This window comes from Lynx rufus, unplaced genomic scaffold (assembly GCF_022079265.1).
Source record: "Lynx rufus isolate CCGP_SWC_20201006 ecotype Redwood Valley unplaced genomic scaffold, mLynRuf1.p SCAF_8, whole genome shotgun sequence".
Classification (NCBI taxonomy): Eukaryota; Metazoa; Chordata; class Mammalia; order Carnivora; family Felidae; genus Lynx; species Lynx rufus.
This window is the reverse complement of record NW_025814896.1, coordinates 87124932-87152081: the sequence shown is the minus strand read 5'-3', so window position 1 is coordinate 87152081 and position 27150 is coordinate 87124932. Positions and strand designations below refer to the sequence as shown.

At 43.9% G+C, this 27150-nt stretch overlaps 1 protein-coding gene across 1 annotated transcript in view; it reads right to left on the bottom strand.

Moving 5' to 3' along the window:
- ANXA4 (annexin A4) overlaps window positions 1–26520 on the bottom strand; it is a 60512-nt gene extending 33992 nt beyond the window's left edge. The window contains exons 1-2 of the mRNA XM_047068348.1: window positions 26105–26520; window positions 926–980 (exon numbers count right to left, since the gene is read on the bottom strand). Coding sequence (XP_046924304.1) covers window positions 926–928 — 3 coding nt within the window. The 5' untranslated portion in view covers window positions 929–980; window positions 26105–26520. The remainder of the gene's footprint in view (window positions 1–925; window positions 981–26104) is intronic.
- Window positions 26521–27150: the final 630 nt, after the last annotated feature.

Here is a 27150-nt window from a genome sequence, read left to right as displayed (position 1 = left end):
CGACAGAGCCATCCAGGCACCCCTAAAGGAAATTAATTTTAAAATAATGCATAGAGATTTGGAGTAGATATGAGCAAGGTTTTGACTGTCAGGGATGATGAAGAAAATTGTAGAATGTCTAATGTAAAACAATGTTATGAGTCTATTACCAGTTGTTCAAGATAGTTTACACGTCTATCTTCCTAAAGGAGGCCATTTAACGCTGGTGGAAACTCTGGGCCTCTCCAGGTGTAAGATTCTATTGCTATTATTTCTGCTGAGAATACCAGGAACCAAAACCACCTGCCTGTTCAGATAACCTTATTTGGGTGGGAGAAGGAGAGCAGATGGCCAGCCTCAGGTAGAGCCTATTTGCAGCTAGGAGGCTCAGCTTCCACAACAGCATTGAACTTTGTGGAACTCTCAAAGGGATCCAATTCCCTGCCTGTCCCAAAGATCAGATAATGAAACTCTGAGGAGTCCAGTCACAGCCAAAAACAGGAGGCAGATGACAAGACCATATGGCTAACAAACACCCTTGATAAGCCTGATGAGGTTACACCAAAATGTGAATGGCACTTGTCTCCCAAAGGTAGAACCTGTGGGGTTTTTCTTTTTCTTTTTTATTTGCAGAAAATTCCTAAAATGAACATGTAGTACCCCTGCAGAGATATAACTACAACTTATTTCTGTATCTCAGGATGTCAGACAGATTAAATGGATTATCTTTTGAATTAATTTTCAGGGTCAAATTTCTCACCACCCCTGAAAGAAATTAAAATAGTGCTTAAAAAAAAAAAAAGGAAAGAAAGAAACTGCCTTTTCATTTCCTTCTCTCTCCCCTCTGTTAAGCAAACAATCCTCTGTAAAGTCAACAGTCCCTGCACACACATCCTGTACCTGTCTGTGCCTGGCACCAGGTAGGGTGAGGCACTCCCCAACTTACCATGGCCGTGACTCTAGATCAGGATCAGAGTTCAGTCACCCAAGCAGAAGTTCCTCTGTGATAAAAGCAGAGGGGAAATTACTGTGATGAGAGATGTAGCATTAAAATCATTAAACAGGGTAACTTGTAGTTTACACAAAGTTAAACAATTAGGAAATAGCATCCATTTTCATCAGAAGGCCAGCTGTTGATTAGCCAAAGATAGAAAGGTCAGGGTAATAATTAAAGACAAACTGCTCAAACAGGCAAATGTATCACTCCGACAAAATACTTCCCTACCTGCTCTTCTGTTTGGAGATAACACGTTACAGAAGTGATTGCTATTGTTTGTTAGGATGAAGTATATTACTTGTACTCAAGCCATACCTGGATTCTGAACTGTAAGCTCTAGTGGAGAAGAGGTGTCTCCTTGGAGAAAAGATAATCCAATTGCATTAGGGAGAAGTATCGCACTCCAACCCACACTCTGTGCATGTGTGTATGTGTGTGTGCGTGTGTGTGATGGCCAGTGGCCCAGCCAACATTAGGCTTGTCATTTCCAGATGGCCTCTCCCTGCCGCTATCTCAGGACGTACAGGTGCTTCTTCCCTATACACGCAGCTTTGTGCTTGGTTCTCTTCAGCAAGGTCGCTCAGATCTTCACACATGTACTCAGTCATTCAAAAGGCAAGGAGAGCCTTGATTGTAGGCTACGAGTCCTGGCCTCATGATAGATAGGCAGGTCTCTGAGGGATAGGCCAACTGACTTCCTGTTTCCATATCTGAGTCCTATGGGAAAGGTTTCTTTCCTAAGCATTTTGTTAGCTCCCTGATCCTCAAAAGAATCATCCTGGAACCATAAGCATGGGCATCATCTGGGAGCAGTCTCAGGCCCCCACTCCACACCTACTGCCAGAATCTGCATTTTAACAAAATTCTCCCAATACCTGTCTGCACAGTAGTTTGAAAAGCATTGGCCTAGATCGCCCTACCAAGCAGCACTTTTCAATTATTCCCTGAGAATAACTAAGTCCTGCTTAACCCATTTTATTACCAATTGAGTCAGGTCTGTTCACCACTTATCTTGCAGCTCTCCTGAGGCTCAGCACCATTCTTCCTTGTATCCCATCACTCACTGCACACTTCCCTTATAGCTACATAGGGGCTCAATTCCTTCCTGAGGGGAATGCCAACTTCTTCTGGGGCACAGCCTGAGCAAAGGTGCAGAGGAGGGAATGAGCAGTGGCCTCAGGGACAATGAAGAGATGAGGCTGCTGGAGCAGAGGTCTCATTTGAGGGAAGGTTCAGAGATAAGGTTGGAAAAGCAGGTGGGGATTGATTAGGCAAGGCCTCCTATGCCCAACTGAGGAGTCAGACTTGATCTGTAGGTAATGGTAAGTAAAATAGTGGAAAGGTTTTGGTTTTTGCAGAGAAATGATATAACAAAAGGCATGCTTCAGCAAGGCTCTATTCTACAGGGTAGACAGGAGTGAGAGGAAGGTCAGGAAATCTTGAGAAAGCACTAAGGAACAGACAGACAGAGTTAGAGGCCTGGGCAGGGTGTGGCACCTGGAACAGGATATATATGGAAAATATTTGTAAGAAATTCTGTGCTGGATTTTGTGGCTCACGGTCTATATGAATTTATTCATTCAATCACCAAACTTTCATAAAGTATCTCTATATTCTAGGCACTATTCTAGTTGACAGAGATAATATAGCGAATAAGACAAAGAATGTGACTTCAAGGAGCTTTCAAGGAAAGACAGATGACAAACAAATAGGATAATTTCAGATCAGTAAGATGAAAATACAACGGGACAATGCTATAGAACAGGGATCAGCAAACCACAGCTCATGGGCCAAATCTGGTTTTTGTATGGCCTACAGGTTAAGAATGGTTTTTACATTTTCAATGGGGGACAAAAGTTAAAAGAATAATATTTCATGACACATGAACATAATATAAAATTCAAATCTCAGTGTTCATAAATACTTACTGGAGCGTGGTCACACCCATTTATTTACATATTATCTATGGCTGCTTTCAGGCTACAGTGAGAGTTTGTGACAGACTACATGGTTCATAGAGCTGAAGATATTTAATACCTGGCCCTTCACAGAAAAAGTTTGCTGAATCCTGGGTTGGAAGATAATGTGATCAGGTTACTGAGAAGGAGCTAGCCTGGACAGGGTGACCAGGGAAGTCATCTTCAAGAAGATGATACTTGAGCTAAGACCTGAATGAGGAGAAGAGGCTCACTATTCAAAGTGCTCGAGGAGAACTATTGCAGGCAGAATAAACAGTTAATGCAAAGGCCCTGAGGCAGCAATGAAGTGACTGTGTTAGAGGAATGAGCAAAAGCATCATGAACAAGGACCAGAGTGGCATGAGATGGGGTTGGAGTAGAGACAAGACTATCTATAGGGGACAGGAAGGGGTATTTCTTGTCTGTCCAGAATGTGCCAGGGGAAGCTATGAGCAGGGCTCTTTGAAGCTTAGCCTTAAATTTGTCTGGAGGTCTTGTTTCATATCCTATGAATAATCAAAATGTGCCCATATCTCTCATTAAGTATAATTTACATGTGAGTTGGATTGAGCTTCTGCTAATCTGTGGACAACCTAGCAGACCCAGCTTTAAGAAGCAAGTGCCCTCCCTTTGTTTCTATGGGGTTTGGGAATTAAGGTAGTCCTCCCTTATCTGTGGTTTTGCTCAATCACAGTCCAGAGGTCATCCTCCTGCCATCACGTCAGTGGTAGCTTAATGCTACTTCACTGCCTACATCATCCACCTCACTTCATCTCATCACGTAGACACTTTATCATCTCACATCATCACAAGAAGAAGGGTAAGTACAGTACAACCAGATATTTTTCAAGGAAGATCACATTCATGTAACTTTTATTACAGTATATCAACATAATTGTTTTAATTTAATATCAGTTCTTGCTGTTAATCTCTTACTGTGCCTAATTTATAAGTTAAACTTTATCATAGGGTCTGTATGTATAGGAAAAACCAGCATATATAGGGATCCACACTACCTGTGGTTTTAGGCATCTACTGGGGTTCTTGGAATGTATCCCCCGTGGATAAGGGGGAACTATTGTAATTGCAGTGAGGAAGGGGGCAGGGAAGGGAAACACCTCTCCAAAAAGCCAGCCTTTAATATAAATACTTCCAGTCCTTCTGACCACAGCAAGAGGTGGAAAAAATGCTTGAGCAAAACCTTATGGAAATACTGAGAGCCATTATTCAATGAGCTAGAAATAATTTACTAAAGGAAAAAAAAATGTATCATACTTGAAAACAGGGTACTTTTAGCCAGACAATCTATTTTGAAACTTGGACAGCACACAGCATAAGTCCATTTACATAGAGACAGCTGTTGTATATTTATTATTCACTAGTACCAAACGAGTTTCTCAGTCGATTATAGAAATGAATGCAGAAATGGTACCCCTTGATTCTGTCATTAGATATCAGAAAATACGTGTAAAGTGAACCCACACAAACGCTCACTAACATGTCTGGCACCTGTGGGGTGTGAGTAACTCTCCACAAGGATGGGTGGGGAGCAGAAAGGAGGGGAAGGAATCACTTAGTTTCCCCTGGTACAGAACAGTTGCGGGCCTCTTCCTAACAGCACAAAATGATCAGCTCCCAAAGAATGCCAGGCCCTTCTTCCCCGAGCTCAACCTCTAAAAGTCCTCCCACATTTTCCTCCAGCCCACAGAGCCAAGGACTCTTTACAGGAACCCTTTCCTGCCTCAGCTTCCTTGATTCACTCATTCAGTCTCTCTGAAGGCCAGCCTGCAAGTCCATAAACTGAATAATATCACCAGGTTCACAAGGACTCAGACTTAGTGTTGGGGTTTTAAAAGCTTCTTTGCTGCTCATAGGCGGGGCAAAATAATTGGTAACTGTGCTGCAGTTTTAGTAAAAAGGCAAACCCTGAGGTTCGGGGCATGGCTCAAATGACCTTCCACCTTGAGGACTCTTCAAGATGGAAAGATGAAGACTGAAGGGACCATATGTTAGTGATACCTGAAAAAAATCTAAGGGTCATGCACTATCTGGGTGGGAAACTGCAATTTCTTTATAATTATCTGAACTCTACAACTAGGGCTCATGATAGGGCCCCTGAAATTTTTAAGACATCGTTTTAGAGCAACTGAAAGAAAGCTGGGAACTAAACAGAAGAGACCTATCCCTGGAGGGGCGCCTGGGTGGGTCAGTTGGTTAAATGTCTGATTCAGCTCAGGCTGGGATCTCAGGGCTCGTGAGTTTGAGCCCTCCATTGAGCTTTCTGCTCTCAGCACAGAGCCCACCTCAGAGTCTCTTCTCCTCTCTCTCTGCCCCTCCCCCGCACTCTCTCAAACACAAATAAACGTTAAAAGAACAATAAGGAAGAGACCTATCCCAAGGGCAGTTACATAAGGGAACACTAATTCGTAAGTGAGTTCAACTTACTTCAGGAAAGATTACAAAAATTTGCAGAAGTAATTTATGATGGGTTCCTAATGAAAAATTAGATATGTCGAGAACGGATCCATATAGTTTTCTGCTTGGAAGTACGAAAGGAAATTATCACACCATCCCACAAACTGCCCTATTGTATCAACTGCCAGATTCTTATGTCCTTATGGCAGATGCAGGTGCATGGAACAAGGATCTCTGATTTCATGTAATATTTCAGTAGGCCGTTCATGGGGACAGCAGAGTGGTGGATTCCTCCCCGCTCACCCACAATTTGGAAAACAGGCAAATTAGTTTCCTGAGCATTAGACTAGCAAAATGAGCAAATAGCCATCACAACAAAGATATGCAAATTTATTTCGATGAGAAAAAATGGCTCCTGCACTAAAGCCCGCTTGCTGAAAGTATTAGCCTTTTTAAACAAAGACTGTGTCCATAGGCAATGCAAATGCCACACAAAATCCTGAGAGGCTTGGGGCGCCTGGGTGGCTCAGTCGGTTAAATGTCCGACTTCGGCCCAGGTCATGATCTCGCAGTTCGTGAGTTTGAGCCCCGCGTCAGGCTCTGTGCTGACAGCTTGGAGCCTGGAGCCTGCTTCAGATTCTGTGTCTCCCTCTCTCTCTGCCCCTCCCCAGCTCATGCTCGTGCTCTGTCTCTGTCAAAAACAAATAAACTTAAAAAAAAAAACAAAAAAAACCATAGAGTATTAAAAAAAAAATCCTGAGAGGCTTACTCTGAAATATTCATCAAAGCCCTGTACTGAGGAAAGGGTGGCTTGGCCTTAGGAACCAATGGTCCAGAATCAGGTATCTCCCCCTGCTCTGTTACAGATCTAATACCCTTTGCTCTGATTCCGTGATTGCAAAGCAACCCCAAACTAGAGTTTGGCTTCCCATGTGGACCTGTCTTCAAAGTACAGGGTATTTCTAAGTAACAATTATATTTCTCAATGTAATAAATAAATTATCAGCATGTGTGTGTCTGCATTTGACGGCATGTGTGTGGTGGGCCTGTAAATATGAACCTGCCCCTGAGAGTTGAACCCTTTCTTAGTGTGCTGATGAATGCAATTGCTCTGGTCTTGCTGGATGTGGCACAGTGACGAACTCACCCCAGTGCCGGATGCTCCCCTTGAGACCCCACCTTAACTTGGTCGCCTCCATTCAGATTCATGACGTTGACCCAGGTCCCAGGACAGGCAACCAGAACGTCCATTATGAAGGGATTTGCTGTCCTTGTGGCACATTCTTACTGAATCCCTCTCTTCCCTGGAAGATCACATGCGAGTGAGTCACTCATCATTTTTCTATGGTACGTGGTTTCATTTTACATGCCACAGGATGACAAAATTAAACTTCTAGTCTGGGGATTTGTGAAGGGTGTGACTGGGCCCCGCCCAAGCACTAAGGGCTTTCAAAACTGTCCATGAAATAGGAAAATGAATGTAACCCTTTTCCCTTGGAACTCAGATCTTTCTAAAGTTAAAGGGAGTCTTGTTGCCGTGATGGGGTTTGAGTCTGGAGAAATAAGAATTTTCAAACATTTAATCAAAAACAAAGTGTGTTAAGCTAAATGAAGGCAGGTGAATTTGGAAACCTGTCTGCTAAGCAATCTCGAGGAAGAATCTATTCCAACCCAGGACCTGGCAAATAACTTACTGACATCTTTTGTCCAAATTTTAGCCACTTATTCACAGCACTGTGGGGGACAATAATAGTAATTTCAATCCGCAAATGATTTTAAAACACATGTTTTACACTGAATTTAAAACATCCCCACTCCTCTACCATTTCCACATCATGCCAAAGTCTATTAAAGTTTTTTCTCTACTCCAACGATTCCTTTGTCCAAAAGGCAGGGGGAAGGAGGGAAGGTACATTTATTAATACTCCTTTACATTATCTTAATTAATCTACCCAGTAACTTTTGCAGTCATGATTTTTTTTTAATGTTTGTTTATTTTTGAGAGAGAGACAGAGTGCGAGCAGGAAAGGGGCAAAGAGAGAGGTAGACATAGAATCTGAAGCAGGGTCCAGGCTCTGAGCTGTCAGCACAGTGCCCGATGTGGGGCTCGAACTCTTGAACCGAGAGATCACGACCCGAGCCAAAGTTAGACGCGTAACTGACTGAGCCACCCAGGTGTCCCTGGAGTCATGATTATTATCTCCACTTTACAATCCAGCTGGATGACATAATAATGAAAGCTGCCTATGGTGAGTTCTATATCGTATTAAGAGATAAGATTAGAAAAATAAAAAGGCAGCTGAGATGGCCTAAGCGCTGGCTGGGAGACTGGCTGGGTCCTGTACTCTTAGTTCAATGCTTGCCTTGCTAAATGTCTCTGTACCTCACATAATACCTCAGTTTCCCCAGGCACAAGCTTCGAGTAGGGCACAATCAAAGCAAATTCTGATAAACTTTGTAGATGTGTAGCTCCCCTGCCTTGTTTCTCTGGGTAGTGTATTTAGCCTGCATAGTAAAAGGCTTCGGATTTTCCTAAGTGATTTTCTTCTTGTTATCTGAGCAACTCCCAGTCCCACCTGTGGACTGGACCTTTGGCATTCTCACTGGCTGGTCTTTTGTTGGTGGCAGTGTTTTTTTGTTTTCTCTAACTCTTACGCCTTTTACTTGCAAACAAACTGTTTGAACTCCCCTGGTCTCGGGGCAGTGAACATAGCAACAAGAAGTTGATGTACTGACAATGCTGATTATTGCTCATAATCATGGGACTTACATGATAGTTTCACTGATGTTTCATGCACATTTGTCCATTCATTCGTTCAATAAACATTATTGGAATGCTTGCCCCATTCCAGAGACCATTTTAGGTGCTAAAAGGCATATCTTAATTTCCACCTATATACCCTGCAGGCAGAAAATATCCCCTATGCTCTGCCTATTCAAGAGTAGTCTATCATTTAAAAAGAAATCCTAGGGGCGTCTGGGTGGCTTGGTCGGTTAAGCGTCCGACTTCGGCTCAGGTCATGATCTCATGGTCCGTGAGTTCGAGCCCCGCGTTGGGCTCTGTGCTGACAGCCCAGAGCCTGGAGCCTGTTTCAGATTCTGTGTCTCCCTCTCTCTGACCCTCCCCCATTCATGCTCTGTCTCTCTCTGTCTCAAAAATAAATAAACGTTAAAAAAAAAAATTTTTTTTTTAAAAAGAAATCCTGGAGGCTGCTAGAGATAATTCCATTGAACTTGCTTCCCATTGCAGGGACTCTCTACAAAAGGTTCCTGAATGGTCACCTCCAGCCTTTAATCATCCTTCTTCTGGTCATGGGGCTCACCTGCCACGGGGTGGGCTCTGCCACTGCGGGTGGCTCGGCACCAGGAAAGCTAGCCGTGTATTCCTTACCTTGTGAATTGGAGCTAAAAAGACTTTATTTGTAGATAAATATTTATTGACCACTTAGTTATATTGAGTCCCTATGTGCTTTTATCCAAATGGTATCATTTTGCCCTTTCACTGTCCAGTGAACTGGGCCTGATAACGTGAGTTCAGAAAAGTTAAGCATAGTGCCTAAGATCACTTAAGTAGTAGGTGGTACGAGTTGTTTTTTCACAGATCTGCCTGACTCTAGAGACCTTTATATTATACCATGCCAAACGCACACAGGTGTGCATGTGTATATAGGCAGGTGGCAATGCTAGAAGCTTTTAGAGTAACAATGGAATTAAAAACTTGAAATGTCACATTTTTGCTGGGCTAAGTGCTTTCTTGTTCTTTATATCTTTAACAAGCTGGATGCAAAACAAAATCAAACAAAGTAACAAGAAAAATACTCCTCTCCTAGACTTATCTGGTGGAAACTAGCTACCCTTTGGCAGACAACCCCCAGTCCAAAGTGTTGTACAAGACTGTTGGCTATTTGGAGAGAAAGCACATTTCTAACCCACACGCCCCTGCCCAGTTCACCCACCCAGCCTCTCTGGTGTGAGAATAACTCAACACGGCTCTGTGATAACGTGTCTGCTGTGAGAGATGTTGCCATCCCTAGGGAGAGTGGTGCCATCCCTAGGGAGAGACATAAGGATTCCAACCAGGCACCTTCTGTGTCCACCTTCCCCACCCCCCAGAGTCAGAGACGGATGCATCATGCTCTTAGAGTAGTCTGAATTGAATATCAAAGGAGGTTAGAAATAATGACCCCATTTTGTTATGTGTATCCTAATGCCAGCAATATTTTTAAAATTTTTAATGTTTATTTAATTTTGAAAGAGACAGAGAGACAGAGCACAAGTGGGAGAGGGGCAGAGAGAGAGAGGGAGACACAGAATCTGAAGCAGGCTCCAGACTCCGGGCTGTCAGCACAGAGCCTGACATAGGATGCTCAACCGACTGAGCCACCCAGACCCTCCCTAATGCCAGCAATATTAAGACTATCCAGTACATACCAGTAGAGAGAAAAAAGGAATGCCAGAAATAGCTCTTCTGGCTTACGCTATGAACCAAAAACATTACATGCTTTCATTTAAAGCCTAAGATGGGTTTGGCACAGCTATGACATGTTTTCTCAAGCCCTAGATGGCAGTTACTTATGCTATGTGCTATGGCAGTGACTCTCTAGACTCAAAACAAGTATTTTTTCGATCTTCCAGAGTTGATTCTCCCCTATTTCAGGTCAAAATATCCACCAAACCACAGGTGAGAGAGTAATTTCAAGGTTGAGATATAAGTGCCCAAAGAAAGCAGGAGCAGAAATGGGAGGAAACACTTGCCTCCAGAAAGAGCTCATTCCTGACAGTGTAGGACTGTCAGCGTAGACAAGACTTCAGAGAATGCCCAGCCCACCCCTTCAGTTTGCAGATGGGAAACAGCCTACGTGTCTACACGTAAGTGGTGGGTCTGGCCTCTGGGTGATGTGCACAGTAATAATGGGTTGGGTTCTCTCTTCTGACCTGAGGTGGGCAGCACGGGTGCCCCCGAGGACAGGAGAATCCATGCCATCCTTCTGATGAGAGACAGAACAGGAAGGTCCACACTGAGGGTGGTGTAGCCAGCCTCGTGGTCTAACTGCTAATTTTACATGATGGCCTTCAGACAGGCAGGAACTCTTCCTTCAAAGACCATGTCATATTTCCTCCATTGCAAAGTGGCTGCAGCCTGGAGCCCAACCACTTGGGTTTATAACTCTCCTAAACACACTCATAGCTATTTGACCTGGGGCAAGTTATTATTTCTCTGCACTTCAGTTTCCTCATTAGGAACATGCAATTATTTTTTTCATGTTTATTTATTTTTGAGAGAGAGAGAGAGAGAGAGAGAGAGAAAGAGAGACAGACAGAGACACAGAATCTGAAGCAGGCTCCAGGCTCTGAGCTCAAATTCACAAACCATGAGATCATGACCTGAGCGAAGTCGGAGGCTTAACTGACTGAGCCACCCAGGTGCCCCAACATGGAATTAATAACAATAGTTACTTTATAGGGTTGTTGCAAAGATTAATCAAGTCATTACATCATATGAAATATTTAGAATGGTACACACATTATGTACTCAACAATGTAAGCTATTCTTTTTATTACTCTATTCTCTCCAAGTAACCTTTACTGCCACATCTACATATTCTAGCATTACCTGTATAGTGAGCTGTGTAAGGTATGGGTTACTAACTCTATCCTTATTAAAAACACCTGAGAGGTACAGAGTTCAGCTTTCACGTCTACCGACACGTCAAACCAGATTTCCCACATGTTTCCTTTGGCCACCAAGTCTGTGTGTGTCTGTCCTCTGACAAGATCATGGTCCTCACAGCTGTCTGAATTCTAAGATGGCACCCCCCCTGGACTCTGCTCACCAGATTTCCATCCTGGGCCCTCACTTTCCAGGGGTTGGAGGTGGTGATGAGGCAGAGGGCATACTAACTGTAGAGAAGCATGAGAGAGGGAAATTTAGGTGGGGATGGAAATGTTCCTTATCTCGACTGAGGCAATAGTACCCAGCTGTATGCATTCGTCAAAACTTACTGAATTCACCTCATACCTATTACGATGGCAACTATAAAAAACGCACACAGAGAAAAAAGTGTTGGTGAAGATGTGGAGAAATTGGGACACTTGCATACTATTGTAAGAATGTAAAACGGTACAGGGGTGCTTTGGTGGCTCAGTGAGTTGAGTGTCCGACTTCAGCTCTGGTCATGATCTTGCGGTTCATGGGTTCGAGCCCTGCACTGGGCTCGGTGCTGTCAGTGTGAAGCACACTTTGGATCCTCTGTTCCCCTCTCTCTCTGCCCCTCCCCTGCTCACGCTCTCAAAAACTTAAAAAAAAAAAAAAAAAAAGAATGTGAAATGGTACAGCCACTGTGAAAATCAGTATGGCAGTTCCCCCCTCCCAAAATAAAAATAGAATAATTACCATAAGGTCCAGGAATTCCACTTCTGGGTATATATTCTAGATATATATACTTCTGGGTACATAGGTATTCAAAAGAACTGAAAAGCAGAACCTTGAAGAAATATTTGTATACCTGTGTTCACAACAGCATTATTCACAGTAGCCAAAAGGTGGAACCACATGCAACCCATGTCTCAATTGACGGGTGGATGGATAAGCAAAATCTGGTACATATGTACACAAAGTGGAGTATTATTCAGCCTTAAAGAGTAAGGAAATTTGGCATGTGCTACAACATTGATAAACCTTAAGGACATTGTGTTAAGTGAAATAAGCCAGTAATAAAAGTCATAAATACTATATAATTCCACTCATTTTAGGTGCTTAGAGAAGTCAGATTCATAAGACAGAAAGTAGAATGGCAGTGTCAGGTGGTGAAAGAAGGAAGGAATAAGAAGTTATAGTCTAGCAGGTACAAAGTTTCAGTTTAACAAAATGAAGAGTTCTGTGATTAGACAGTGGTGATGGTTGTAAAACACTGTAAATATGCTTAATGCCACTGAACTATATACACTTAAAATGGTCAAGATGGTAAATTTTACCCTATGTCTATTTTACCAAAATTTTTAAAAATAATTTTTTAAAATGTGAACTCTTAAAAAAAAACAAAACACCTCCTTAGGGGCACCTGGGTGGCTCGGTTGGTTAAGCGTCCAACTTCAGTGCAGGTCATGATCCGCGGTTCATGGGTTTGAGCCCCACATTGGGCTCTGTGCTGACGGCTCGGAGCCTGGAGCCCACTTCAGATTCTGTTTCCCTCTTTCTCTTCTCCTCCCCTGCTCATGATCTCTCTCTTTCTCAAAAATAAATAAACATTAAAAAAAGTTAAAAAAAAAAAACTCACTAAACTAACCAGTTAAGACCTGTGCATTTTATTGTATGTAAATTATACCTCAATAAAATAATATACATCTATACAGCTTAAGAGGCCAAGGTCTCAGCTTTGTATGCTGATAGTACCCTCTCAGGGCAAGCACGTTGCTCTTACCCTTCATTTAGCAATACCCACTTTTAAGGCAAAACCTCACTCTGTGGAACCTAAAATTCCATATAGCTTTTGAACAGCATCATGGGCAAAATCATGTCTCCTCAGGTATAACAATTATTTAAAGAGAAAATCTGTTCCTTGTGGTTAGGTTTTGCCAACAGGTTACATTATGTTTACTGACCCATTTTCAGAGTTATTTTGGAATCAGAGGACTTCAAGGAAAAGTGAATGGTCACTTTATTCCATGTTCCTTCTTCAGAAATACCAGAAATAAACTATTCCAGGCAAGTGAGAATCTGATGCAGAAACCGCAACTCGTCACAAGCTCCTGCACCGATCTCCAGTTCTGGTCTGTTCTAGCATCATGTTTTCATGTGTCCATCTGCACTTGAGTCACCCCGGCCTCTCCTTATGAATCATAGTTCAGGCTGCCATGTCCCAAGACCCAGATTCCAAGGTCTTGGTATCTTTTCTTGTGTCAGCAAGCATGAGTCTTAGAGATAAGGCAAGAGGAGGACCTCTTCAGAAAAAAGAACCCTGAATCTAGCATCTACTCTTTCTCTTACACTCCTTCCCAGAGAACTAAAATCCACTCCATCTTTCTTTACAAAAGCCTTGCGATGCAGGAAGGGAACAGACATCTGGATCTGAATGAGAAACTGAAGCACAGGAAAGAAGGAGTCGGTGAGAAACCAGACATGCAGCCAGCCTCCGTGTTGTCTGGCTGGTTTTATTTATTTGTAGGTAGGAAAACAGAGTACAATGCAGCCCAATCCTTTCCTTATCAACACCACCACTTTTTGCCCAGGAGGGAAGAAAAACTCTCTTCCCAGATGAACAGAGAAAGCTTTGAGTTTTCCTTCGTAGATTTACAGCGGCTCAGCCTCTGAGATCTGGAAGTGAGCAGAGAATAAACACTGCTCTCTTAAATGTCACATTTTCTCCTGTCACCTCCCATGCCCTGAAAATATGCAAGTTCTGGCTTTGTGGGCAGCTGACAGCCCCCGGAGCAGCCACTCCCTCGGTGGGCCAGGGCGGGGTTCTATTTCCAAATCTTGCCAGAATTCAAGCTGACTCTGGCAGAAGAATACAAAAACAGAACTGTTCAAATTCTTCCACAGTGGATTCTGATTCACATAGGGAACTTGCTATTTCTGACGTAGCCTCTCCCAATTTTTCATCAAAAACCCGATGAAGGCATGGGGAGGCGCAGGAAGAAACTCCTGGCAAAACTGAAAAGCCTAGGACTGACATGAGATTATGTCAGAAGCCAAGAGGAATAGAAACTAATTTAAGACAGATGGAGAGTAAGTGTGTGTATGTGCATGTGTTTGTATGTGTGTACATGATAGTGGGGAGATGGGTTATAACTCCCTATCAGCTCTGTCTGATAAGGGGATCCATCCAGAAAACCTCATCCCAGCCCACCAATCCGACTTGAGGAGTTGTGAGATGGGTCTGTTACTGACCCTATTCACCTCCAAATGAGCAAAGAGGTGTTAGGTGGACACAGTCGTGGCAAAATGGATGCAGGGAAAGGTGACCAATGAGAAGAACCTTCGCACAAATGCATGCTGGGAAGTGTATATCTATCTATATCTATCTATATCTATATATGTAGATATAGATAGATGTGTTTGTTTATTTATTTATTTACTTATTTATTTATTTAGAGCATGTGATAGCAAGGGAGGGGCAGACAGAGAGAGAGGGAGAGAGAGGGAGAGAGAGAAAATCCTAAGCAGGTTCTGTGCTCAGTGCAGAGCCTGACTCAGGGCTCGATCATGACCTGAGCTGAAACCAAGAGCTGGATGCTTAACTGACCGAACCACCCAGGTGCCCCTGAAGCATATTTTATATATTTATATATTAAAATAGTACATGCACACACACACACACACACACACATATAAACAAGGCTACAATCTTTATAATTATCTTTGTAAGATATTTCATTCTTCTTTTGACCTATTTCTTATGATATCTGATATTTATGAAAATTTCCATTTGTCCTCCAAATTTACAAGGGTATCCAAAGCCCAGCCAGCCATATGCTTGCTTGCTTTATTTATGTGTTTATAACGTAATATTTGGGTGTAATATTAAACCTTATTATTGGTTTAACCTGCTTTTTTGTTGTTGTTAAGTAGGCTCCATGCCCAGCATGGAGCCCAACACAGGGCTTGAACTCACAACCCTGAGATCAAGACCTGAGCTGAGATCAAGAGTCAGACCCTTAACCAACTGAGCCACCCAGGTGCCCCTAACTTGCTTTTTAGATTAGTTATAGGAACACTGAATCTTTCTCTCTTTTTTCAACTCATATCCCTCTTTGTGTATTATCTGTTGGCATTTTTCACCCATTTTTAGCATCTTAGTTCTTTACTAACATTTATAGAAATTATTATGTTATAAAATGTAATATTTTATATCTAAATGTATTATTAAGTATTTTACCAATTTAACATCATCCTTTTAATTCAGTACAGCCAAAACTTGGAAGAAAATTTTCAATCTATCTAGCCATTTTTTTCCTTTGTACTCCTCCCCCTTATTACTTCAGTAGTTGGAAGGTCTCTTTTTTGGTGAAAGATTGGTAACTGTTGAGCTTGGTGATGAATAGATACATTTTACTATTCTCTCACTCTGGTATATGATGGAAAACGTCCATAATAAAAACTTTCTTTAAAAGTATCTCTTGGAGTGCCTGGGTGGCTCAGTCGGTTGGAGTCTGAGTCAGTTCATGAGTTCAAGCCCTGCATTGGGCTCTGTGTTGACAGCTCAGAACCTGGAGCCTGCTTCAGATTCTGTGTCTCCCCCTCTCTCTCTGTCCCTCCTCTACTCATGCTCTGTCTCTTTCTCTCTCTCAAAAATAAACATAAATAAATAAATAAAATTAAAATATAAATATTTATAGATAAGTTATATTTAAAATCACATCACTTTCTAATTACTTTACTACCTTTTATTATCATATATGTTCTTGTGATTACTTATATCTATTTTGTCTGGAAACACAATATAATGGTGTACTACTACCTATTTCCAGTTCTAAATTCAGTGACGTAACATGGGTAACTTGAAATCAGTTATGTTGGCATTTATGCCAAAGAAATGGCCATAAATCAGGGTTTTCTTTCTTTGGAGGCCCAGCTGTTCAGTTTATCTGCAAACTGCTGGCCTTACCATATCTTTCTGGTGGGGCAGGATTGGAATATGTTTGTAGGAATAACGCACCAGCTACTTGGGATCTTCCAAGGAAACTTTCTTAAATTGAATTCTAGCCCTTTCCAAACAGCCGTGCCTTTGGGTATTTTGGGGTGCATAGAAAAGAAGAGGTTGTGGCTAAGTTGAGTGGGTGGGAAACAAAATGAGTCATATAGTAAATGAGTTACTTTAACATCCTGGGCAGGAGTGCCCTCAATTGGAACATGAAAAGGGTGGAAGAAAAACTAGTAGAAATAAAATAAAGTGATTGTTCTAGCAATGGGAAAGAGATACTTTTATTCATTTTTTAAAAATGTTTATTTTTTTATATTGGAGAGAGAGGTGAGAGGGGTGTACAGAGGATCCAAAGCAGGCTCTGTGCTGACGGCAGGAAGCCTGTTGTGGGGCTCGAACTCATGAACCGTGAGACCATGACCTGAGCTGAAGTTGGATGCTTAACTGACTGACCCACCCAGGCGCCCGGGGAAAGAGATACTTAAAAAAAATTTTTTTTTAACATTTATTTATTTATTTTTGGGAGTGAGACAGAACACGAGCAGGGGAGGGGCAGAGAGAGAGGCGGGACACAGATTCTGAAGCAGGCTCCAAGTTGTCAGCACAGAGCCTGACGCAGGGCTCAAACTCACAGACGGCTAGATCATGACCTGAGCCGAAGTCAGATGCTTAACGGACTTAGCCACCCAGGCGCCCCTAATGTAATTTATTTACTCCTAAATTTATATAATTGAATTTTAAATAGTGACTATATTTAACCATCAGATCACAAACCCCTGACAATTTAACAATCACTTCTAATAGACTAATACAAGGACCTTCCAGCAGACCACTGGGAGACAGTAACGAAAGCAAGATATTTTTTTAAATTGTGGTAAAATATACATAACAACACTTACCATTTTAGCCAATTTTAAGTGTATAATTCAGTAGTATTAATTACATTCACAATGTCATGCAATCATCACCACTATCCATTTCCAGAATTTCTCCATCATCCCAAACAAAAATTCTGTACCTATTCAATAGTAACTCCCCATTTCTCCTTTACCTCAGCCTCTGTTAGCCATCATTCTACTTCTTGTCTCTGGATTTGGCTACTAGGTATCTCATATGTGGAACCATATCATATTCCACTGCTGTGTCTCGAGTATTTCACAACCATGTCTGGCCTGGAGGGAGGGCATGTGGGTGTCACTCCACCCTCTCACTTCCAAGGAATAACCCTCCCACAGATTCACCAAACCACAGAAAATCTGGGGAGTCCAGTCTGTCCAAATCACAGCCTCAGTGGGGAGACCCCAGGGCAGCTATAATAGGGAGCTCAAGAGAACCTGGAAAGAATAGAATGTTCCACGTGCACAATTAGAATCTCATTGTGTTATCTTTTCAATAAATACCAGACCAGTATTTCAATCTAAAAGAAGTTCATATAACTCAGCGTTTATGAAAGTGTGGTTTCCAGACCAATGTTACCATAAGCTGTGAACTTGTTAAAAGTGCACGTTCTTGGACTCAATACCACACCTACAGAATCTACAACTCTGAGGGCAGGGCCCAGCAATATGGTTTTGAAGAAGCCCGCCAGGTGATTCTGATGCATTCTCAAACTTGAGAACTATTGCCCTATAGTAATGATTCTAGATTCCAACTACTGATGCTCAGAAAGGTCCTCAAAATGCTTCATGGTCATTCCTAAGTATAGATTCCCATTCATGATCATACATCAAGCAAAAGGGAATGGGGGTAAAAACAGGAAAAATTATAGCGATGAGGGAAAAGTCATAAAGTAACATTTTTTTAATGCTTACTTATTTCTGGGAGATAGAAAAAGAGAGAGCACGTATGAGCAGGGGGAGGGCCAGAGAGGGAGACAGAGGCTCTGAAGCAGGCTCTGTGCCAACAGCAGAGAGCCCCATGCAGGGACTAGAACTCACAAACCATGAGATCATTACCTGAGCCCAAGTCGGACACTTAACTGACTGAGCCACCCAGGCACCCAACATTAACATTTTTTTCAAATATCTGCATAAATATGACTCAGGAAATGTATTCGACCAAGATTATTTAAATAGTAGAGTTCTCAAAAACATTCACTGCAAACATGTATTACTCCTGGCAGACCCGATCTGTTATTTTATGATATCTGTGAAACTCTGAATTCAATTCTCTTCCCACATGCTGGCAGAGGCTGTAATGGAGCTCATTCTGTGCTGGACATAGCAGGCTGGGAATCCAGAACAAGGGCCAAATTCCAGTCTCTGCTCTGCCCTTCAGATTTAACCTCACCTAAGACGGCTACTCTATTCTGGAATAAAATTTTGACATAGTAGTGACTGTTGTGCAGGATTTCTGAGAGGATTAGTAATAATGTCAATCCCCATCATACCTTCTTTCCTCATTAGAGAACTTTTCATGGGTTTAGTGGTTGGGCTTGGAAAACCAGGAAAGAAAGAATGATTGGTCTAAGGCAACCCCATTCCAACGGCAACAAACAGTTTTCAAGTGGCCACGTGACCCACTCTGACCGATGAGAAATAAGAACAAACCTACCAAGAGGCTTGGAGAAAGATTCCCCCCCCCCAGGCTAAAAAGACAAAGTTAGCCTGCCACCTTCCTCCTTTCTTCTGGCCTTGGATGATGTCGGGACACCGCATCTGTAGCTATGGCTTCAAAAGGATCCTAATTATAATACACACTGTAAAGCACCAAACATGATCTCTAGGAAAAAATTCTTTAATTTTAGTGAGCACAAAAATCACCTGGGGAGTGTTTAGAAATACAGATTTGGGAGCTGCTGTATTCTAGAGCTTGAGTCAGTAAATCTTGGGTGGGGCCCAAAGCCCTTATTGAATCTAGTTACAATAAGCACCTCTGGTTACTCCCCTCAAATCCTGTTCCAGGCCCTGCTTCTCACACAGGTGGTCCCTTGTGTGAGACCCCAGTTCCAAAACTGCCGCTCACCATGCATGCAGGCACTCATAGTCCTTACATAAATACTGATTTTACCCCATCAGGTCCAGGCATTGTGACAGAAACAGAGACAGAGGAGACAGTATCTTGCTGTCAAGGAGCATGTATGAGAAATAAACCGATACATAGCCAATTCAAAGACAGAGCGGCATGTGGTAACTTATCAGAGTTGCATGGTGGGAGAAGACAAAGCTCCCCACCCCAACCCTGCCCCCTCCCCAGTCAAATGCTCTCATGTGACTTATGCTTCCAAGGACAGATAGGATTCCAATGACAAAAGAGTTTTGCAGGCAGAGAGAGAATAGTAAAAATGAAGCTTCAGCTATGCTTTGGAAAATATTTCATTCAGGGTGGGGCTGGAGCTTTAGACCATGGAGAGAGTGGTGGGAGACAAAGGCCGGAGAGAGAATTTTCACAAATGGTTCGTTTTGTGAGCTTGGAGGCTGGACTAAATTTTCCAGGCCATGGGAAATCATACACTCACTCAGCACACACAGTAATACACACTATATGCTAGGCCAGGAGATGGAGGTTGTACAGTTCTTGCCCTCAGAGGAGCTCAGAGCTGAGGGGCCGGCGAGGCCTAGAACTAGACACAATAAGGTGTGACCGTTCCTGTGATAGGAGAATCACAGAGAGACAGGAGCATGGAGAGGCCCCTCACCCAGATTAAGTCTGCTATCAGCACAGAGCCTGCTTCAGATCCTCTGTCCCCATCCTCTCTCTGCCTCTCCCTCTCCCTGTCACGGTGCCCCTCCCCCTCCCCTGCTGGCATACTCTCTCAAAAATAAACATTTAAAACATAAAAAATAAAAAGATAACTGTACTAAGCAATAGAACAGATGTGAAAGAAAATAGGGATCTACAATCCAGGACAGAAGTTCTAACTATGGAATCCTTGGACCTGCTAGGACCTGTCCCCCAACACTGATTGGTCCCGGCTCCCGCAGGCCTACAGAATGACCTGAATTTCTGAGCGCCCTCTCACTCTTCCATCTGGGACCAGCTCCGATCAATATGCCACACCTCCAGTGAATAATGGTCTTGCTTTGTCATCCTCAAGCCTGTACATAAACTTTTCTTCTCCTACCCACCTCCAGGAAGCCTTCTCTGACCACCCACGATGGATGGAGTTAGGTACACCTCCTCTATTGTTCCATGGCAGTCTGTGCATAGTGTATCAAATCATTTATCATGCAGTCCTAGGAGTTTTGAATTATTGATTTGCTTGTTTATCTCCCTAAGGATGGAGTCTGTGTGCTGTATCTTTGAATCTCTAGTGCCTGTCACATTATATAATAAATAAGTGAAACTTTATCCATGTGGCAGGGGCTGCCAACAGCCTGCCTAGCACCTAACGACCCTTCCCCAAAGTGCTGACCTATCTCTCCTACCTTTAAATGCTGCCCCAAGTGTTGCTACCACATGGATGGGCCTATGGAACCAAGAGCAGCACACTGCCTTGGTCCGCGCCTGTCACACTCCTCACTCATCTATCACATGGGACCCCTTGGATACTTACAAGGTTAGGATCGAGTTCATCATGGACAAGTGGTATGGACACAGGCTCTACCTCTTCCCCTCTGAAAGGGTCCAGCCCCACTTTCATCTTAATGTCCCAGCCCTGCCTATTCAGGCTGATTCCCCATTCTTAATCCATTATATGGTATAAAAGAGTGATAGAGCACAAAATATTGAATCAGACTGCTATATTCAAATCTTGATTCTACGGCTTGCTAGTATGTGGCCTCCAGCAAATTGCTCAACCCCTTTGTGCCTCAGTTTCCTCACTTATAGAATGGGGCAATAATGGTAGCACCCCCATAATATGGATGAAAATTTAATAAATAACATGCCAGTTGTTTGGCACAGGGTCAGGCTCATAGGAAACACTGGTGAATATTACCTATTAATATCTGTGACACGGAGGCTCTGACATGCAGAGGCAGAGCCCTCATTGACTAAGACACATCTGGCTGAAGACGAGGTCCAGGCTCTGGAGCCAAGGCCAGGCCCCTCAGTGCCAAGGTCTGATATCACTGCTAGGACTTCGACCTAGGGCCCTGCAAGCTGGTCTATCTAGTCTACAAGCTGGGACATATTCCATCTACCTCCTCTCTCTGCTTCTGCAGCTAAACACACATGAAACTGATCAGACCATTTAAATCAGAGCTTTCTCCACCATGCAGTTCAAGGCACCTTACATTCCTTTTGGAACTAGCTGGAGTGAAGCCAAATAAATAATTAATCCAACTGAAATGTGTGACAAGAATGAGCAATTGCTATTACATCTCATTGGAAAATGAAGCATAATTGCATGTTAGCTCTTTGTATACAAATAAGAAAGTATATGATCATGTATTAATTTTGAGGTTGGAAAAATTTGATAATATACTTTTTTTTTTTTTTTTAGAGAGAGAGCACACGAGCTGGGGAGAGGGTCAGAGGGAGAGGAGAGAGGGGCAGAGGAGAGAGATAACCTTAAGCAAGTTTCATGCTCAGCACAGAGCTTAACGCAGGGCTTGATCCCACGACCCTGGGATCATAACCTGAGCCAAAACCAAGAGTCAGACGCTCAGCTAACTAAGTCACCCGGCCCACCTACTTTTCATTTCTACTTCATTCTCCCTCTTCACAAACAATGTTAAATGGGTAGATGATAGCTGTAACTCTCTATTTTAAAAAAATATGATAAAAATTCAAATAATATATAAAGGTATAAAGGGGTAAATCTGGATGAACTTTACCCCCTACCTAGTTATAGCAACCACTGTTATAGTGCATACTATTGGAAATATTTAATGCATTAACAAACATATAGACTACAAATAGCTTCCATCATTCTTACAAAAGAAACAGCATACAATGCACACCTGTATTTTGCTTTTTAAAAAATGTATCTTCAATATCAATCTGTATCTGTTCCTATCAACCTGCATCACTTTTTTTTTTTTTTTTTTTGAGAGAGAGAGAGAGCACAAGCAGGGAGAGGGGCAGAGAGAGAGAGAGAGAGAAAGAAAAAGAGAGGGGGGAGGGGCAGAGAGAGTGGGGGAGGGAGAGAGAGAGGGAGAGAGGGAGAGAGGGAGAGAGGGAGAGAGAGAGAGAGAGAGAGAGAGAGAGAGAGAGAGAGAACCCTAAGCAGGCTCCACACTGCTAGGGCAGAGCCCAATGTAGGGCTCGAGCTCACAAACTGCGAGATCATGACCTGAGCCAAAATCAAGAGATGGATGCTTAACCAACTGAGCCACCCAGGAGCCCCTCAACCTGCATCACTTTTTAATAGCTGCATGGTATTGCACTGAATGGATGTTCCATAATTTAACCAGCCCCTTGGTGATAGATATTTAGCTCATTTCCACTCTTTTGCTGCTACAAACAAGGCTGCAGTATATATATCCTTATACACATGCCTCTACATACATATCCAAGTATACCTTTATGATAAATTCAGAATTCAAATTGCCAGAACAAAGGCAAAACCATTTTTTAAATTTTGACAAACTGACAACTTTTAGGGCAATTCTGAACAGTAAACCTACATAACTGCTATGTATCCATGATTGAGTTTAGACAGATGTCTATAAACCCCTTGAAATTGTATGAACAATGTCAAATATGTGTTTCTTTTTCTCTAGAGAACTTCATGGCTTTAATCAGATTCTCAAAGTGGTCCTAACTAACAAGGATAAGAATTACTGAGTCAAGAGATTCTTGTATAGCACCAAAAAGCATCAATAGCAGAAGTTAAAGCTAGGCAGGACCCAGAAACTTTCTGAGCCCCCTGGAGAGGAGAGGGAAGATGCTGAGGACCGATTATACCAACAGGCTTGTATCTAGTAAGGACTTCCTCCAGGGGAGATGACTCAATTACACATAAATTAGGAGAACTTGTTCCCACTCACAAACCAGTCCTTCTATGTTAGCTTCTGGTAATAATTTAATGTTACCTCTTAGGAGGAGTGAGGTGAGTGCATCAACCCAGGAATGAATCCACAGTGACTGGGTGGGGAGGTCTTTCTATTGACCTGACAAAGGGCACTCTCCGGGCCTCCTGCTCTAAGTCAGCCTGCTTATGCTGTGTTATATCTACGTCTTAAAGGGGAAGGGGGAAGTAGGGTGGATGAAGGCGTTTCCAAAGCAATTTACAGTCTGGCCTATAGCTGCAATTCTCCCCTCTTGCTGTTATGGTTCATTCTAGTGCAAACATACACTTGGGTTCTTATGCCTAGCAAAACAGACCAAGAAGCAGTATGGCAATTTACTGACCTCAAGTATCTTGAACATTTAAAAAGAATTCTTCCAAAGTGGTGCTTCAGGTTCCCATAGCAAAAGCTCTTAGTCCAATTCAAACACTGAACACTAACATGTCACTCCTAATTTCAAAATAAGCAAGGTGGGGGCGCCTGGGTGGCTCAGTCGGTTGAGCGTCCGACTTCAGCTCAGGCCAAGATCTCACAGTCCGTGAGTTCGAGCCCCGCGTCTGGCTCTGTGCTGACAGCTCAGAGCCTGGAGCCTACTTGGGATTCTGTGTCTCCCTCTCTCTCTGCCCCTCCCCCACTTGTGCTCTGTCTCAAAAATAAATAAACATTAAACAAAAATTTTTTTAAACAAGCAACGGGCCTTAGAAATCCTAAATTATTAGGGAAAATAACCTCAATATAGTAATCCATCTCAGTTTCAATTAGGCTTAAAAACAAGCAGACAAAACCCCTTTAGTTTAGACCCTTTATTTGGTCTCGGGGTGTCAAGCACTGGAAGACTATGGGATTTGATGTAATAGGTATAATAAAGAGCTGTCCTTGAGAATGGGGACAATTCCAGCTTTTACCACATTATTAGAGTTTACAGCACAATGACAGGCTAAGTTCCCCGAAGTCCTGTGTTTCTGTTAATGCTTTACTCAATTTATCAGGCATGCACATTCATTTAAGTGTTTCCAAAGCTTAGTTTCTCAAAACAAGGTCCAAGAAACACCTGAATCACAATCATCCAAGGAACCTGTTAAATATGCATTTTCCTGGACCCAACCCTCTTACACTGGATCAGAATTGTGGGGAGTGGGGCAAGAATCTGTATGCTATGCAAGCTTCCCGAGGGATTCTGAGGTACCCTGAAGTGAAAAATATGGCTTTAGAGGTCATATTAGTTTAACCTACTGCCCTTCACAGCCCCATCCAAAAGGGGCTACCAGGCCCCTGCCTAGACACCTCTGCTGAGAAAGCTCTCCGTCTCCAAGTCCACCCAGCCTAGGGGTTTCAAAGGCCACAACTTAAATTCAACAGAACCTACCATCCAACCCAGCTCTGCCCAATGCCACAATGAGTGAGTTTATTCTCTCATCCGCAGGCCAAGCCCCTCAAGAATGTAGGGGCATTATTAATACGTGTCTCCACGCCCCCTCATCTGTAACACAAGGTTACTAACCCTACCTCAGGTGGAAATGAAGATTAAATTATTAACCAAGCATGACTGTTATTCAAAGTCCCTCCAGGGAAGACATCACAGTGCCTATCAAATTGCCGCCATTGTAGCCCTAACTGCAGTGAAAATAAACCCTCAAGAAAAAAAAGAAAAAAGAAAAGAAACTCTCAAGGGCTAGCTTTGGGCCAAAGCACAGCCCAAAGCCCAAGCAGAAGAATTTTTTTTAAGTTTCCTGTTTTATATTTAAAAAGTATACAAATTCTGAATTCTACTCCAAAATATATGATTGTTTTAGCATAAAAAGTACTTTAACCTCAAATGTCTGGGTAAAGTTGACACCCAAGGAACCCTCCCCCCTTATTTATTCTGAAGCTTCTAGTATTCCCTGGCAGTGCCTGACACTCACCTCCATCCCCCCTCCTCCCCCTAAGAGGAGCAGGCTTAGTCTACAAGCAGAGGATCAAGATGGGGAAAACAAATGAGTGGCCAGACATCAGCAAAGAAATGGGCCAAAGGATATGAGTCTATGGATGACCAGAAGGCTCACTCTTCAAGATGCTGAGGGCTGGTGTGGTTTGACTTGACTGTGCATGTTACTCTCTAACTTGCTTTCAGAGAAAAACGATCCCTAGCCAAATGTAAAAATATTTGGGAGGGAAAGTCATAGACACCCTAGATCTAATAGTCATGTGCTTGAGTGTGTGTGCGTGCGTGTGTTTCCCCAAAACAAGAGAAATCTGGCCTGAGCTGAATGTAAGGGATCTGGCCTTGGCCAGATAGGGCTGGGCTCTGGCAAGGAAGGAAGGAAGCAGATTTCGGGTGGCTGTGAGTACCCATTTTCTCGTTCCTGTTCTCTTCCTCTCCTGCTTGCTCTTTCGCCTCTCTGTCATCTGACAATTCCCTGGCAGCTAAAGAGCGAGGGTTTGGCTATCAGTCGTGTTACTTGCAATGTAAGGAGGAGGTGGGATGGATAATTTGGAGGGGGGGACCCTATCCATTCTTCCCACCATCAGCGGGAGAGAGCAGATGGCCGGCCACTTGTCACAAAAGGTGTGGGTTACTCGTTACACCTCACAGACTTGCATCAACCTGGGAAACACTTCAAGTGGGGCAGACTGTTGAAAAGCAATAGCCTCTTGGGCCCCAAATCTCCCGCTAGTCAAAGCCAAGACAAAAGAGTGAGACCGTGCCACTCTCAGGCTCAAGTCATGTATCTCATAATAACAACTGATTCCCATGTGCCAGCCAGACATTATGCTGGGGGCATTAGATACACGACAAGAAAAGGGTACGAAACTAGGGAAAGGGAGTAGTTTCTTAAAAAGAGGAAAGAAAGAATTCAAAAGAAAACTTAGGTATGAGATGGAGTCGGCTGCAGGGAGTATTAACTCAATCCTTTCTAGTTAATTCCCAAAGCCAGCACAGTGCTTGGCACAATGAATAACTGTTGTGGTCTCTGGTCTACTTTCTGAGCCGTATAAACTGCTCCTTCTGGAAGGTACCGGTGGATGTGGGCCGCGTTTGCCTCCGCTTGGCCCACCACGAGCGAGCCCCGGCCCGGCGGCGCCAGCTCCACCCCGTGGCCGCCGAGCCCCGCCCGCAGGCCGGCGGCGGGCACCCCCTCCTGGGCGCGGCGCAGGGCTGTCCCCGCGAGGCTCCCCGAGGCTGCTGCGCCCCCTTCCCCGAGCCCAGGATCCCCCGTCCTGGCGCCCCCTTACCGCTAGTGCCGAGAATGGGCAGCGCTCGTCCTCTGAGGCCGCGCAGAACACACCCTTGCCGGGGCCGGACAGCGGGTCTTATTCCGGGCGGACCCGCCCCACTTCGGGGTGGAGACTGAGCCCGAGTTCCTGGTCGTCCCTCTGCACACGGGACCGGAAAATCCTCCGGGGGGCGTAGCGCACCTGGGGCCAGGGGCCAGCACCGCCGCGCCCCGCGGCCCAGCGAGGGCCAATCTGGCCCCCAGGCCTGAGGGTGCACCGGGCACGTGCCCGCACCCCGCCGGCGACAGGTCTCGCTGTCCAGGCTCCCCGGCCTCGGCGCCCGTCCGGATCGCACCTTCTGCCGGGCACCGCCCAGCTCCGCGTCTGCCCCCGCAGACTCGGAGCAGCTGGACTCTCCGGGTCTGCGGCGTCCGGGCGCCCCTACACTCTCGGAGGTTTGAGCCCCCGGGCTACTCCGACACCCTCCCCGCACTCGCAGAGGCGGGAGTCTCGCCGCCAATCACAGCTCCCTCCCCGGAAAACTGCACTTTCTCTCGCCCAGCCTGCGGGCCGGAAAAGTGGGAAGTGAAATCCCAGCAGCACATTTTGTTTCCCTCTTGCACATTCAAACGAATACCCCCCAAAATTCCCAGTACTTCCACATCTCCCTTGAGGAAAACGGAGTTCCCTTTCCTTGGGGAAACCTTTGGGAACAGGAGTTCGGAGCACCCCCAGACCCATCTCTTCTCCCCGGTAAATTCCCAGGTTTGGTGCCGGTCGGTAGCCTCTAGGTTCGGCCAGGGAGCCGCGCTCACGCCTTGTAAAAACGGTTTCACGTGCGCTCGTATCTGCCTCCTCGAGTTATCACTGGCTTTTTGAAGGCACCGAGTCTAGGTCGTCTTTGCACACACGCCTAGTGTGGCTTCTAGCGCACAGTAGGTATTCAGTGAAAGTTTGCAGAATAAATCTTTTGAGTCTACCGGCAAATACGGATTCTATTTGACAGAGGGTAGGTAGCTTTGGTGAGTGTGTTTGCTATCCAGGAGACCAAATCCAAGTGACTA